The sequence below is a fragment of the Columba livia genome, chromosome 1 (assembly GCF_036013475.1).
Source record: "Columba livia isolate bColLiv1 breed racing homer chromosome 1, bColLiv1.pat.W.v2, whole genome shotgun sequence".
Taxonomy (NCBI): Eukaryota; Metazoa; Chordata; class Aves; order Columbiformes; family Columbidae; genus Columba; species Columba livia.
The window spans coordinates 66,202,717-66,219,437 of NC_088602.1; the positions used below are offsets into that span (position 1 = coordinate 66,202,717).

The following is a 16,721-nucleotide window of genomic DNA, read 5'->3' on the forward strand; positions in this document are numbered from 1 at the left end:
ACCACTTCCCTGGGCAGCCTGTTCCAATGCTTGACAACCATTTCCACGAATAAATTTTTCCTAATATCCAATCTGAACCCCTGGTGGTACAACTTGAGGCCATTTCCTCTTGGCCTGTCACTTGCTACTTGGGAGAAGGTACCAACACCTTCCATGCTACAACCTCCTTTCAGGTAGTTGCAGAGAGCAATAAGGTCTCCTCTTAGCCTCTTTTTCTCCAATATTTCCCATACATGATGAATGTGGGATCTGAAGCTCTGAAAGAGGCCTTGGGCACCTCTTCATGGAAACACAGCAGATGTTTTTCAAATGCTCACTCATGGACAACTATTCCAAGTGATTTCAACATTGTACAGTGTTTAAAGCCTACAGAAGCCAGAAAGAAACTAAAAAAAAAAAATGCAGGGAGAGGACACTGAAGTGGGGAGGGAATTATAAACAAAAGTAAGAAAATGATAGAAAATCAAAAGAAGCAATAAGCACCCTGATTGTAAGGGTCATCTCATGACTTCATGAAAGTACAAAGCAAATATCTCACCTGGAGCTTGGGCTGCTTTCAGAGCTGGTGGAGATAAAGGGGTGCTGTGGGACACAGCTCATATGACCCTGACGAGAACAACTGAAATACGTCAGACAATTTCATGCTGGCAGTAAAAGATTGGTTTTCTATTGATTATAAAAGAAGCCTGGGGGATTGGCAAATGTCTGGTCTTAGTCAGATGATTCACATCTGTCTCGAAGGGGGTTCAGCATTTCATTTTCCATATAAATATAGCCCACAGAAGTGTATTTAAAAATAAACCACCACCTCAATGATTAATTATTTAAATAAAAAGAACAGCAGACTAGCTTCAGTTTCTCCAGAGAGGGAAGAACAAAGAGGAATTCAGATTATATATCTCCTGAATGAGTAGTTTTGTGTTTCCATTTACTATGCGATCTAATGCACATCACGAGCTCAAAATTAAGCAGAAAAAAAACAGGACAAACCATTAGTTGTAACCCTGTATTAAAATAAGTAAAGTGCTCTAGGTAATGACAAAACTTCTCATCTTTTAGATCAAGGAACTGTAAGCACCTTTGACCTAATCCCATTAATCAGTCCCTTTTTTTAACTCCTCTCTTTGAAACAGCAGAGTATTTCTGATGCTGAACAACTACCTAGGAAAGCCTGCATGGGTCATGTTGACTGCAGGCATAACAGAGTCCATGCACTTCAAGCAGAGAACATTTTGGGGGATTGATGCAGAACTACAGATTTTCAGGCACCACTGAGGAGTTGTACTTGCTATCAACTTTATTTATAGAAATACCACTTTAATCGCATCCCAAAGCCACTGGAAAAGGAGCTATCCATGTTCAGTGGGCAGGTGAGGAGCTGCTGAGAGCAGTTTTGCCCTGGGAGGTGAGGACTTGCTGTATCAAAGCTCAGAAAACATCAGGCTTAAACGCTTACAGGATCCAGCCAAAGAAGATTGTCTTTACTCCTGGAAATAAATGTATTTTCTCACAGAAGAGCCATTCATTTTACCTAAGATCTCAATTACATCTCATAAGCAGAGCATTTCCAGAATGGCAGAAGTCTGTACTCTAAATTTAAGTACCTTAGTTTAGTGTAGTGAGTCTAAGCCACGGAATATCAAATCAAGATAAAAGATTAAGAAGAAAATTATTTAAGGTCACAATGCAGCTGAACTTTGAGCAGCTCCCTTTCTCATTCAGTGTATTCTCTGGAATTTTACAGGGGAATAAATCAATAACTGCATTAATGCAACTGAAAAGATTATCTACTCACATTGTTAGGTACTACAGGGTTGCTAAAAATATTAAAGTCCTCCTTTATATAGGACCTTAGTTTATCAATGGACATAAAGGCACATATACATGCCTTACTTTTGTTAGAACAGGTTTAAGAACATAGCCCTCTCCTGCATGCAAGACAAAGAGAGGATCCTGTATGGGAAGACTTGGTCTCAAATCACACAGCTTTCACATGACATAGGAACCTCTGTGTCCTCTTGCATATTGACATTCACTTTTAGAACACTAATCTGAACTAATTTTTTTAAGTGAAATATTGGAATTAACTTCTCAGGCAAATGCCAGGTATTTTAATCACCATGAAGTCTGAGGAAAACAACCAGTAGATACCTGAAAACATGAGCAAAGAGTTCTACAGTCACAAGAATATCCTTGTTAGTGATGTTCCTTGAAACTTCTCCATCATTAGAATGTAGTGTTGGATTTTCTGAGCCAGAGAAATCTTCACTGTTCCCATATGTATTAATCTATTTAATATTTAACAGTGATATAGCACTTTGATTCTGAAAATAAATTCCAGAAGCCATACAAGCCCAAATTCTGTCTGTCCTACATGTTTTGGAAGTCTACATTAGTGCAAGCATGTTGGGAAAAGATGAAATGTTTCTGAAAGTTTTCATCTGCCCAGAGATTCAAAGTGTTTATATGGGGCACGGTAGACACTATGTGTGAGATGGTCAAAGCCGTATGACAAACTTCATTTTAGGATGGCATATCACAGTGTGCATATACGTTATCTATGGGAGTATGTTACTAAGTAATGTATTTTTCCCAATTTAAAATCTAATGCTTAATCATTTCATTATATATTTAACAGTTCTTACTACATCTTGCTTGCAAAGTTTACTCAGAGGTCAGCTGGGAAAAAGTGTCTTGTCCCTGTGTGCCTTTCCATGTTTGATTAAGTGTATAAGCATGAGCCTGTCAAACCGTGGCTAAGTGGTGGGTAATAGGAGAGCATTTAGCAAATCCATTCATTTCCCCAACTCAGCGACACGTGCAGTTCCCAATGCAGTGACGTAGTTGATGGAGCTGCAAATATGCACAAGCACCAGGGTAAAATCATTTATGAAAGGAACAGACTATACTGTTCCTCCTCATGCTCCATCAGATCAAGACCCAACAGCTCATATGCTTCCACAGCAGGTCTCATGGTATTTAATGTCCTCCTTACATGCTTATTGATCAGCATCTGCACTTCCTACTAGTTTTTAAACCTTACATTTTCAGTGAATGGTTTGAAAACACAAGGCAGATGTGTGGAAAGCAACACATAAATAAAACAAGCATACTTTGTCCACATTTGGTTCCACTGTGCCCATGGCAACCCCTTGTTTCTCGGGTCATGGTTTTGAAAGGCTTGGAGTAGGCAATGGATTGGCCAAAGAACTTACAGCTCAGTTCCACAGTAAGTGATATCAACGTACATTACACTGTCTATTTGTTGGCAGGAGAATCAGACCTGCTTTCCAGGCCACCTCCCAGGGCAACAATTACATGATTTTTAAAAAGGTAAAACACTTCAGACAAAAAGAGTGATCTATCATCAAGCATTTATATTTGAAGCAAACCTCAGCTTCCTGCTTTTACTGGCTCAGGTTTCAACCAGGCCACTGATATGGGGGATAATACCTTCACTCTCTATTTTATTTTAAACAGGAAGAAGGAGGTTTTCATAGCACCTCAAAACAAAGTAGGAGGGGGGAAAAAAGAAAAACAAACCCTAAAATACAGTTCGACTCAGAAGTCTTTTCAAAATTAAGTAAATTTTAAAATATTTTAACAGTTTGAAGTTGCCTTAGATGTGTTTTACAGATCTGTAAATACTTACCACATCATGAAGATTAGTTGCCTACTTCAAATTTCTTCATGATTTAGGAAAATACTGCAGTTTAAAAAATAAGGTACCTATCTTCATTTAGTACAGGAAAGAACAATCCAACTGAAGCCAGTGAACTTACTGTAAGATCATCCAAAATCCTGTCTCTATACTGATGTTTATCCTGGTAGGATAGGATCTGTCTCATGAAAGTTCTGTATTCTTACAAAGCTTGATTGTTGAACTTCAGTTCTTCTTAATTACCTTTCCTACTACACATCTCTATTCTGGAACCCAAACATTAGGACCATCCCTCTTAGCCTTGACCGGCCAAAATCAGACATGAGGTGCAGAAGAGGGTAAGCTAATTTTTAGTGAATAAAAAGTATATATGTTTTTTTTCTGAAGAATAGATAAGAGATTGCAATAAAAGTGTAAATAACACAAAGAAATGTTCTCCCAGCCTGCACAGTTTTGTCATTTCTGTGTTATTATATGCTCCTTTTATATTGTAGCCTCATATAGTATTTTGAAGTCTTTGTGGCTTTTGCATTTATGTCTATAAATCTAATCAGCTTTGCCTCTCACGAAGCAGTTACAGTGACCAGGTCAAAAGGCTGTGATCTAAACTGGACTATTTAGGTGCCAAAGATCCTCTTGCTGACAAAAAGCTTCTTTATCCTCAGTAATTACACTGTGCCACTCAGTGAGGTCTTAAACCACCAGCTTATGACACAGAATATACTTGAATTTCCACCTCTTGAGTTTCTAAATAATTTTAATAAGTTTTATACAATTTTTCCAAATTCCACAGATGACAGAGAAAATAAACCTACAATGAATGAGATGCTATTTGCTTTTTCTTTTCGCGACAATACCTGCAAGTATCAATAAAAACCTCTCAACTTTCTCATGTCACTTCTCAATTAACGTAAAAGAAATTTAGCCATTTCATTCAATGGATCCTTGTTCAGTCTGTGTTGCTTACAGCACACAATGAATGCAAAAAAAGATAGTGATATACTTAAGCATTTTGTTTTGAAGTGCTTTAAGACCTGGAAAAACCATCAACACCCTACACAGCTACAGTGGCTATTCTTTAGCACACTTTGGAGTGAAGAAATTAAAAAACCCCGATGAATAATGGTATTTATCGGCAGATAGAATCTGTCCATAGAGATATATAAATGCTAAACAAGCTGCTACTATTATTTGCTTTTACTAATGCTATTTTTTGGTGATTTTTAAAAACTATATCTCTGCAAGTAATCTTCTTCAGTATGCACTTTATATGCTCTAGTGAAAGAAAAAGTATTGTGAGTGCTGTAAGAATTCGATAAAATAGTTGCAAAATATATATATTTTTTTAAACACTGTCCCAAAAAGTTTCCATGTGCACAGTTCAATAACTATCTGCATTCAGGCTGCCGCAGCTACCCAGGGCACCCTGCTGACAACATCAACAGCACTCGGAGGAGCTGAAGCCACCTTCAGCATTCTGGGGTTTGTGGTTTTGTTTACTTGCTTGTCCCTTGATGATCTAATCAATTTTAAGAATAATTTAAAAATAATATTTTTTTATTATTAAATATAAGTAAAATTCAAGAATTTTAAGAATTATACCAGAAACTCTCAAATGAACAGCGGCATCACTATAGCAGAGAAGCCTGCACTCTTGCCATCCAGCTGTTTTATACAGAGGATTTGACTTAGAAGAATTATTCCATAAGCAAATCACCTCAGGAGAAACGTAACTTACCCTTTTGCTGGTTTAATTCCACAGTTACTAGGAAGGTAACACACTGGTGTCCTGACAGAAGAGAGCAGGCTCAAAGAGCACCTTCAACATGCTTTTTCTGTAATCCCTTGAACACATACATTTTCCACCGCTCTCTTCAAATGTTATTTTCCCATCCCACCCCTAAATAATTAAAAAGAGGCTAAAATCAAAAGATTAAAAAAACCCAAAATCAGTCCTAACCTTTTCATCCATGAGAAGACTAGATACTGTAATATTGGAGTTCTTAAAATTCACAAAAATGGGAATGAAACATGGAAGAAGATGACGTCATTCTCTTCCACACAGACCAAACCCAAAACATCATGCCAGGGCATTTTTGATAATGGAGCCTATTTTCAGATGGCCGAGGTCAGTGCTTTTATGTTGTACAACACTGCTAACTCCTGAGAGCTCACTTTGGGCAAAGCAGCAGTTTCCCAGAGGAAGCTCTCAGGCGGAGATAGCTGTCATTAGTGGAGCACACATTTGAGGAAGGCAAGGGCACCCCTGGAAATATTGCGAGCTTATATTTCAAGTAGAAAATGTGGGTTTGTATCCACAGCCTGACTCTAGATCAAGGGCTGCAGAACCACTTCTCATGCCAAAGCACCTGCACGAGACACACAGCAACTCCAGCCTGCGAGAAGACACAGGGATGCGCTCACTCCTGTCCTGGTGGCCCGGAGGCACCAAAACGAGGACATTCAGCAAGCGGGAGCTGTGGCAAGTCTCCTAGTCTGGGTGAGATAACGATCACATCTAGATGTGCATCCACATTTAGCAGACCTTTTTTCAAATGTAGGAATAGATACAGAAAGGGTCACTGCTTGGTGATGTATGTAGTTCTTATAGGACTGGACCACCCTGGAGGGATGAAGGCTGTCCTCTGACCAGGTTTTTTCCTTTCCCCTGATTGTCCTTTTTCCTTTATCCTTTTCTAATTATTTAAATAATTTCCAGTCAAAAAAACTTAAATCTAGCAGTGCAAAATGTGGTTGCAGCAAAAGCTTTGTCTGGACAGGAGAAGAATGCTGAACAGTGTTTTACTGTGACTTTGATGCACACTTTGTTGATTTCCAACAAATCCATTCCTATGACTTAATTTGCTATTGAATCTGCAAGTATGTAATTTTAACATAAAGATTTTGCTTTGGGGAAGAACAGAAAGCATCAAACGATGAAGAGTGTCATTAGCTGGGACATGACAGAATTCATACTATAGACTAATAGATAACTACAAATGGTAAAAGGAATACTTTCAGGGGACCTCATTTATGACAAAAGCAGAACTGAGGGCCCTATATTTCAGTGTTGGCACAGATTTTCCTGAAAAACTGGGAAGTATTACAAATGTTCCTACACTTACTCAAACTACTTCCAGTGGTTTGCTTCTTTCTGGATGCCCTTGGTAGCTCTTAGAAACAAATAATTTCAAAAAATGGGATACATTAGGAAATATTTATCAGATCTGTAGTATTCTTTCATAAAGTCTTTCGTGAAAATGTTTTAAACCATACATTTCACTTGTGTTTGACCATAACAAGGCAGCCATAATATCCTCCTATTAACCATTGAGCAGCAATCAGCTGGCTCATCAAGTTGCTTTCACGCAAGTATTAACAAGATAAGAGAATTACCATTGAATTCTTACCAAAGCAGGAATTGACAAAGCCATACCACATACAACCATGCTCCCCTCCAATCCATTTGCCACGGATGTTAGATGCAAAACTGAGGCTAGTGCCTGAGATACACACTAACATGTCGCTGATACTGATGTTCAGGAGTAGCATGTTGACTGGGTTACGCAGGGTTTTAAACTTGCAGAAGAGGATGAGGACAATCAAGTTATTCAAGAAACCAAAAACCAAGATAAATCCAAGAAAAACAGCCACTACTGTGTGCCCATTTCGTGAGAGCCCAGCCCTTGGCACAACAGGATCTGTAGGTGCACCAAAGCTCAGGTTGTGTGTCCAAGTGTGATTCATTTCGGACTTTGACACAGCTAGATGAGGGCAGAGATGCCAGGTGCCCTGTGCTGAAGTCCTCCAGCAGTTTTCCAAAAGTGTCCCTCCATTACAGGTCAAATCATCTCAGGATTCTTGTGATCTTCACTCAGCTGAGATAATTCATGGCTAGTTACACAGATCTGAAATGCTGTATAGCAGCACCAGAGTGTTGCCCTGCACTGTGCCTTTCCAGTGGTCAGCTCTGCACATAACTCCAGAGCAGCAGAAACAACCAATCAATCACCTCAAATTCATCTTTGTTATTTAAACCCAGGATCATGCTAGACGATCTTTTTTGAGGCTCAGAATGGAAGGTATCTTAATAAAGTACTTGAGCGTGGTCTCTTCCTTCAGAGCAAATGTGCAGCCCTTCTACCAAAGGGCAGCTATTGCTGTTTCTCTTCTGACAATGAGTGCCTTTCTGAAAACAGAGAAGAAAACAAACGGTAAAAATAAAACAAACATTTCCATAACAAGACTGAAGTAGGAACATAATTTAATAACAGTTCCTGCCTTTTTGAACTGTAACAAATATTTCTCAGTCTTTTTAGTTTTCTCTGTGATTTTCAACAGAAAAATCAGTTCACTGACATTTCCTTGGCTATTCTAAACATTTTTTCTCTAGCTCACAGTTTCAGCTGGAGAAGGCTATTTGCAACTTACTGGCAAAGTTCCTCAGGTGAGGAAATGAATAGTAAGACTTTTACAGGAAAAAACGTATTGTCTTCTATATGAAGTCAATCCACGCCAAGTGAAGCTTTGCTCTTGATTGGAGCTGAGTTAAAGCAATGACAACTTTGGGAGGAGGAAAAAGTATTATTTCTTTACTCAGAAATAATAATTTCAAGCACAACCCCTGAAGCTCTTGTGTTCGCAAAGGCTGGTAGAGCTGTGATATCAGTTTTACTTCTCCCACATTTACCAGTGGACAGATGTTCTCCTCCATTATTTATAAAGCAGCCAGACACCCAAAGCCTCACATCTCTCTCCTATCACAAACATGAATTTGTATATTCACATGCAGTGAAGACAGTGTGTGTGTATGTTGTGAAGCAATAAGAGAGTGCTTAATGTGGATAGATAACTGCTTAACCAGCCTTCCGGATGGTTGCAGGCAAATTCTGCACAGATATTTCTATTAAAATGAAGAATAATATAAAAATGTAGGAATTTCCACTCGTTGATTCAAAATGCTTGCTAATGTAGAAAAAAAAAAGAAAACTTCTATGAAAACTTTTTTTCCAGAAGTCATATACTCCTAGAATGATTACATGTGTTTCATATGCAGCATCTTCTGTATTACTCCTAATCACTGCTTTTTGGAAATTGTATAGTATGAAAAGATGCATTAACCAGCTGGAAAGATGAGAGTTCAGAGTTTACTGAAGATGCAGAGATTGTGGATTTTTTTCTTTCATCGTATCTTCTTGTCATGGTGGACAACTATAGCAAGCGTTTCTTCTTACTGTCTTCTTACTCTAACAAATTCACTGTACTAAACAACTCTCATTATTGCAGTGATTTTGAACTCCAATGTACATGGTCTGTCTTCCCTTCTCTTCTGATGAGTAAATTAAGCACACTTCACAGACCTTATACTGTTGGTCACTGACAATCTGAATCACTGATGCTTTTTGCTTTTTTCCCCCATTTAGCAGGTACATGGTAATTTAGATTAGTAAGAGTCTTAGGTGGCATATCTAAGAGAAAGAACATTTGAACTCTTTCTACCATTTTGAAAAGAAAAAAAAATAATTAACAAATAATTATCCCTTAAACAATTCTGGTTGCAGGCTATACAAAGAAACTAACTGGGACTGTCAATATACTTGACATTTTAAAAAGTTAAAATTTAGTAGAACAAAACACATATGAAAGAACAACTGATTAAAAAATATGACTCTGTGTGTTTCTCAGTCACTAACTGTATGACTGAAAAGGCAAACAGTTGCATCTTTTTTTGGTAGGAAAAAAAGCACGGTAGCATCGTGCTGAAGGAGTTTCAGAAGGAAGAATTCACAGGAAAAATATGTACAGTAAAATAAACTCAATAAGTAATAATTGGTAGATATTTTTAATAATTCTGCTTATACCCTAGCTTCTATCAACCTAATCTATTTTTCCCATCACAAAGACAATTTTGTACACTCTGTTTGCATGACTGTTTGTTGAGGAATGCAACTGAAATCAGTCCTATCTGCTCATCTCTTTTTCAAAGCATATTGCAGAATCTGGCTTCAAAATCAGAAGAGACTTAAGTCTGATTTACATGCAGATTAATTTTAGTTACAGATGTAATTTTTTTTTTTCCAAGCTGAACTGGTTACACCTAGATAATCTGTAGCAAAGATTAGAGTATGCCATCATAAATGTTTCTATGTGGGAACTAACCTTACCAGAATAATCACAGGCAAAGGGTTTGAAATATCCCCCAATAGTATTATCGTTAAAGCATCACAGTCGTGGTGCTAGACAAAGCCAAAGGTTATGATTCCCTTAGCAAATATGGCTAATGTTATATATATATATATATATATATGTATGTATGTATGTATTAAACTCAAAAATATAAATAATAAAATGTAAATCTTTTATATGCAGCCACATGCATCCTGCATTGCTAAAGACATTGACCGTTCATTTTTACAGTGCTTGTAAAAGGACATTTACTGACTGGGTGGGATTCAGCTGACTAAAATTTAGCCGTCTGACACCAGCTGTGCAGGCATAGCCCAGTGCCCAGGTCATTTCTCCGCAGACCACAACCCATCCAGATTCAGCAGGGCAAGTTCTGGCCCTGGTGTGCCACGGCAGGATGCTTTAATACCTGGGCACAAGGAGCAGACCCCGGCAATTCAGCGTAAGGTAAGTTTTAAAAAGTTAGTAGGCGCACTGTGAAGGTCAAGCCATGCGGCCAATTGAAACTGAAAGATGACAAAGAGTACACAAGAAGATGAGCTTCCAAAAGCTTGGAGTGAACTTGAGACATGGGTCTGCAGAGGAAAATATCTGAAGATATACATTGCATAGGACTAACTCTCTTATTAGTATAAAACGTTAAGTTTTTTACAACTTTGGATGAACTACAAGCCAAATTCAGATTTCAGTAAAGCCACTGAACTCCCATACAAATCCCTTGAAGAATGGGTCCGGTTCTTACTTAATGCTAGAATTTAACTGAATAATACACATTATTACTGAAAAACACCTGAAGATAGGCTTGTGTGCTCAAAAGTTCACTTGATTTTTTTCTTCTCCAGACAGGTAACTCGGTTTAATAGAGGTTACTTTACAACTCAGACAACCCTTCCTTACAGGTGACTGCATTCTCCATTCTCCATGATCTAGTAGGGCATCCTGAACCCTAATTTCTAGTAACCTCAGGAACTTGCAGGATCCAACCATATCAAATTCTGCCAAAATTTCTCAAAAAATGTTAAAAAAAAAATGAAACTTCTATTTGCATTCAGAACAAATAAATGAGCATCCAGTTTGTCTCCTTGCATTTGTTCGAATTGATGTGGAATGGAAAACATACCCAAAGCAATATAAAACATATGGCCAGGTGAAACAGGCCAAAAGTTCATTTCACGTCACCAGTTATTAAATACTTCATCAGTTAACCGGTTCTGACAGTAGCAATCTAAAGATATAGCAAAACAGACACCCATCACTGCTTGCACTTTTGTCTGAGCAGTCTCCTGGAAAAAAGTTTTCAAATGATGTTATATCAGCTTCTGGGAACACGAGCATTTATACTGAGAGCGTAAAGCTTCTTTCTGCACTTGCTACCACACATTAGTTTGGGCAGCGTACTACACCAGTGAAGCTGGTTTTTCTTCCTCACTTTGGACCAAAAAGTACCAACTTATCGAACTTATTAGCCCTAAGAGATTCAGACTTTTTTTCTTAAATGAGCTCATTCATTGTTTCTAATTAGCAGATTATTTACCATCTTCCCTTGCAATTTTGTACAGCGTGCCAAAGATGATGCTTAATTAACTTCAAATATTTAATAGCTGATGAAATTGTATAACATAAATAAACCCCAACTTCAAAATAATATTGCTAAAAAACTTACATTACTCTCTTACACTACATTTACATTATTCTCTTGTGATATAGAGGAGCTACAAAAAAACTCCTTATATTTACACATCCACACAGCGTTAATCTACCTGTTGTTCAGTCCACAGTGAAATTAATTCTCAAATAGTGATTTTCCTTCATTTAGAAACTTATCTTTCTACTGAAAAGTTAAAATAATAATAAAAAAAAAAAAAAAAACAAAACACATAACATTTCAAAGACAATCCCAGATGAAATTTCATGAAGAAGGTATCAGATGAAATTTCATGAAGAAGGTATCAATTTCTTGACCTGATGCCAGAATGATGTTAGAAATACTATATTTTTAAGTTGTTATACACTAAACCTTTCTTCCAGATGAGAAACTGACTTATTTTTAACAGGAAGCATCCACAAACAGAGGTATCACCTGAAATAATTATTTCACACACAGCTGAAAGAAGGGGACTGTGTGGGACTTCACAACACTGAAACAAAATTCTTGTTTGTTCTGGACTAATTTTTCCATGCCCTAAATCACACTGAGTCAAGAAACACAGAGGTAAGTCTTTAAAGGTGGTCTTGAAGACAGGAGGCTTCTGTGATCCAAATGTTATGGTATCTCCCAGTTGCCAAAACCTGCTATCTGTGGGAAACCTCTCGCATGCAGACCTACAGACTTACTTTTAGGAATTCATGAAAAAGATGGAGGTGAAAATGAGAACAACATAAGTGCAGGATACATACTAAGAAGTCCACCACATTTGATAGACATACTATTTACTCAAAGGAAAATTTTAACAGTGTGGTAAAACAGCATGACAAAACCTTGACCCATTGTTTTTGAAATACAAACTACTTTTATTTAGTATTTTAAAAGTTAAGGCAACCTCTCCTACATACAAAGAAGCTTTTTTTTTTTTTTTTTTTTTTTTTTCCCACAAAAATGTTTGTGCTAACAGTAAAAGAGACAGACCCATTCCTGGGCTGGGATGAGAAGCATCTCTTGGAGCCTCAGCCAGGATGGCTGGAGCAGAGGGAACAGAAAAGCATCTCCTCAGCACCCCGGATCTGCCCGAGCCTTTCACCACCGCATCAAGCCAAAGCTTCTTCAGCCAATCTCATTTCATGATTTCTCCTTCATAAACTTTTTTGCACTTATTTGTGAGGGGGAACAGAATAGAAAACCGGAAGACAAACCCACCTGCATCTATCATCCACAGCAACCCGAAGTAAAAAGACAGCTGAAGTCTTCTGGAGAGGCGTCCTGAGCAGCGACGCACCTGACACCTGGCTTCGGCACCCGCCGGGTCGCCCACCTGGAAGGCGCAGCCGGGCTCCGCCACAACGGAGCGTGATGCCCGGTGACGGAGCGGAGCGGACTCCGCCCGGACAACAAAAATCCCCGCCCCGTGGGCCCCGCCTCCCCCCTCCTGCGGATTCCCCGCGCCCTCCCCTCCGCGCCTGCGGAGCCGCTGCTCCGCGGGCTGCCTGCAGGCAGGGAGCTTACATTCCGCAGGATGGATGGTGTGGGGTCTCCCCTCCCGCTCCCTTCTCTTCTCCCAGACGGGCTGAGAAGACATCCAACTTCGGTAGGGCGGAGGGAATAAACAGATTTTTAAAACAAATTAAAAAACAGAAATAAAAATAAAAGTAATGCGAGGCACGACTTGCGCTGCTCCCACCTCCGCGCTCCCCGCGCAGCCCCCGGAGCCGCCGCGCTCCGCCCGCGTTGGGGTGGTGCTACAGTGTCCCCCTCGCTCCACCCCGGGACAGCGGGCACAGGAGGAAGGAGAACGTATGGGGGCACTCAGAGCCCCGCATTTTGGGAGTTCCCCCGACTGTCCCTCTTTCCCTGTTTCAGGGCTGCGCCCCACCTGCGCTTCCCACAGGGTCTGCCAGGGCATTTCTGGTCGTGGAGCACGTCTGCACAGAAAGGTTGTGCTGTGCACTCTTTGCACTCTGATTGCTATGAAAGATTTATTTTTGGAAGCAACCAGGTATAAATACCTGTTCAGCAGCAGATCAGGAATCCTGTCTGAAAATATGTCAAAAATGTTACAGACATGTCTTGTGTGTAATTTATTGGGCATCTGCTTTGTCTATATTTTCTATGTGTATCTTTGCATTTTGAGCATTTATAGATCAAATGAGCACTATGGTTACTATGTGCTGAAATCTATTTTCAGAAATACATGTATCACAGAAATAGATATGGTTTGAAAACTGTAATACTGTGTCTTTCTGTTGCTACTGCTGCTACTACCCACTGCTCGTTTAGAGTTCTACTACTTCTTTCTACAGGAGAATAAAAGACCACGGGGAATGAATTGGTAGATAAAAGCACTAGAGGAAAAATATTCTGGAATATACCTTGCTCTGTTGAACACCTCTTAGCACTGGCTCTTTCTGAACATTACTAAAAAGAGTCTTTTCCCCAGTGGAAAACTAAAAGCTTACCCCCTTCTATTTGTTGTACTAATAAGAAGAGTCTGTTTCAAAATTCAGCTTAAGCAAAACTATTTCGTGAAATAAAGTAAGAATTTTCTGCATAAATAAATCAGGAATACACCTAATACCATCACATTCAGAAAATACACAATATCACAACTGTGCTGATTAGACCCCCATTGTAAACTGTCACCTGCTTTTCCCACACAATACAAAGTGAAAACAACTAAAAACTGCTAATGTCACATTGAGGGAGAGAGCAGGAGTGTACCTCTTTTAGAGATGCCAAACTAAAACTAAAAATACAAAAGGTCATATTTTCAATATCACTTATAAAAGGTGTACTTCTGAAATTCTCCATTACGGCATCTAGTTACAAAAAAACATGTGGTTACCAAATGCACATACTTCTAATAACTTTTCAGCAGCATGAAAATGTGTTTCTTTAGGTGTTAATTTGTACTTCATCATCTGATGCAAAGTCAGATGAAACTGCTTACTAAAGACAGCTGCGTTAAAAATGGTTTAGAATTAATCTACCTATTATGAACTTGGAAGTTTTCAAAGTGTGTTGTACCAGCAAAAGAAAAAAAGAAATTGTCAAGACAAACAAATCATGGGGCAGTTTACATACCTGATTCATTGTTGTGAATCTCCTTTTGCTTCACAGATTGTGATTCAGAGCAGTTTGGCAGCATTGCTAGTTGCCAGTATGTGTCAGTGAAGCACAGGCAGGCTGTCACGCTCTGGATGGTGGGGTTTTAATTCTGAGGTCTTGGTGGTGCTTCAGGAGTTTCACTAGGACGTTTGGTTTGAATTCCTTGTTTCATTTAACAAAAAATAAAAGTTGCTAGGGAATTCCAACCTCTGCCGTGAATTTCCTGTTTACCTCCTGCTTCCCAACAAATCTTGTGAGTTTTAGTAAAGTCTCTAACATCATACAGGAGGGACAATAAATTTAGTGGGGAGCAATACTGAGAACATCTGCTGTTGTGTTCCCTAGTGCTGCACAGTAAGGTGGATAATTGGGTATACACTGGCATGTAAGCCAGGTGGACAAATGAGGGATGAGGATTCATGTGTGAAGTTGAGATTGTGTCTGTATGATAGTCATATTCTGCTTTCAGAAGATGTCCTTAAATTTGTCAGAACATAAGAGATTTTTAAAGCTATTTTCTTATGTTCCTATGGGAACTGCTTTTACTGTCCTTACTTATAACCTCCATAATTTTCCCATTGCTCTTTGAGAAAGATCCAGTTAGTCCGTCTTGTTTTGCTCTGTGTTTTGTTCCTCAGTGTATCCTTTTTGAAGATCAGCTTCCCACCAAGGGTGTAATCCATTCTGACATTATCAAAAGATAAAGACCTTCCTGACTCTTTCCCTGGTTTCACTAAAAAGACTTGAAATTTGCATCAGTGATCATAATTTCATTGGTTTAACATATGACGCTGAGCGTTTGCTTAGCTCAGTGACACACTGTGTATGTCCTGAGGTACTGAAGGGTGGTGGCATACTACATGGTTTCACCAAGTAGTAGCTTCGTTAACAGTAGAATCATTTTGCTTTGCATGACAGTGATAAAATAAGGAGAAACCATAAGGGAAAGTGAGGGAAACTCTTCCCTTCTCTCTGTCCACAGCCACAAACATTTATAAATCTTAAAATCCTTACAGCAGAGCTATTCACCAATGAATACTGGCAGTAAAACCAAAGCATTCTCAGATTTATCACAATATCTCATAGCCTGCAGCTTGAAACCCAACTAGTTGATTACTTATAAAAAATGGCAGCGGATAAAAAATGCATTGGCCTCAATTCCATATTTAGATGTTTTGGATGGCACAGATTTCACAGTTTGTGAGTCTGAAGAGAGAACAGTTGATGTGAGTCCAAGATTGAAATTGCTCATAATCTCCTTGTTCTGCACAAAATATATGATGACAGGACTCTGAAAGCAGCTGCTAAAATTTAAGGTTAGATATAAAAATTTAGTAATTCAAGTTTTGGAATGAAGAAAAAATAATATATTGCATCATAATAAAACTGCTATCAGAAAATTTTGAAATGTCTTCTGAACAATGTGGAGGAAGATTATTTCTTGTAAACTAAGAGAGAATTTGCGAGTCAAACCCAATTTTCTTTAGCTAGTAACAGTCTTTATGTTCAGTGACTCACAGAGGTAACTTTTATGTTTTGAGACATCCTTGAAAATCCTGTCTATCCCTTTTCTGCTAAACCAGAGGAATGTGTGTCTCCAAAAAGTAGTCTAGTCAAATATGTGATCTGTATTATGACAAGATCTTGTGTGCCTAAGGTCTATCTAATTTTCCAAGTATACTATCTGGCCAAATAAAAAATGCTACCCTGTCTAGAAGCCTTGTCTTACCTGTCCTTTGACTGTCACAGCAACAGCAATACAACCATTCAGTGAGCCAGTTCTTTCAGTTGATGTCTTGTTTGTGCAAGATGATTTTGCTTACTATTCTGCAAGGCTCTGAAATGCCTACATGAATTTCTTTTTTTGTAATTCATCTGAATTCCTAAATCATGATCAGCTAGTGTTTAATTTACCTACAGATTCTAAAGAAGCATCAAAGTCCTAGGGTCTGGATCTAGACAGCAGATCCCAGCTGCTCCCTGACTCCACAGTGTGTGAACATTAGTTGTGGTTGCATCCACTCTTCTTCCTCTAACCAGCCCCAGTCAGCCCCCATCAGAGTGACTGAGGGATACTGCCATTTCAAGGACACCACACAGTGTATCTAGGTAGAC

General features: G+C 38.8%; 1 protein-coding gene across 3 annotated transcripts in view; it reads right to left on the bottom strand.

The window, feature by feature from the left end:
• LOC110361080 (opsin-3) overlaps nt 1-13,225 on the bottom strand; it is a 96,517-nt gene extending 83,292 nt beyond the window's left edge. Inside the window, exons 1-3 of one of the 3 annotated variants that reach the window (XM_065060106.1) lie at nt 13,008-13,225; nt 12,702-12,816; nt 7,072-7,850 (exon numbers count right to left, since the gene is read on the bottom strand). In XM_065060106.1, coding sequence (XP_064916178.1) covers nt 7,072-7,408 — 337 coding nt within the window. In that variant the 5' untranslated portion in view covers nt 7,409-7,850; nt 12,702-12,816; nt 13,008-13,225. Of the gene's footprint in view, nt 1-7,071; nt 7,851-12,701; nt 12,919-13,007 lie in introns of those variants that run through there. The other 2 variants (XM_021292080.2, XM_021292078.2) reach the window with 2 other exon arrangements.
• Between the last annotated feature and the right edge of the window lie 3,496 nt (nt 13,226-16,721).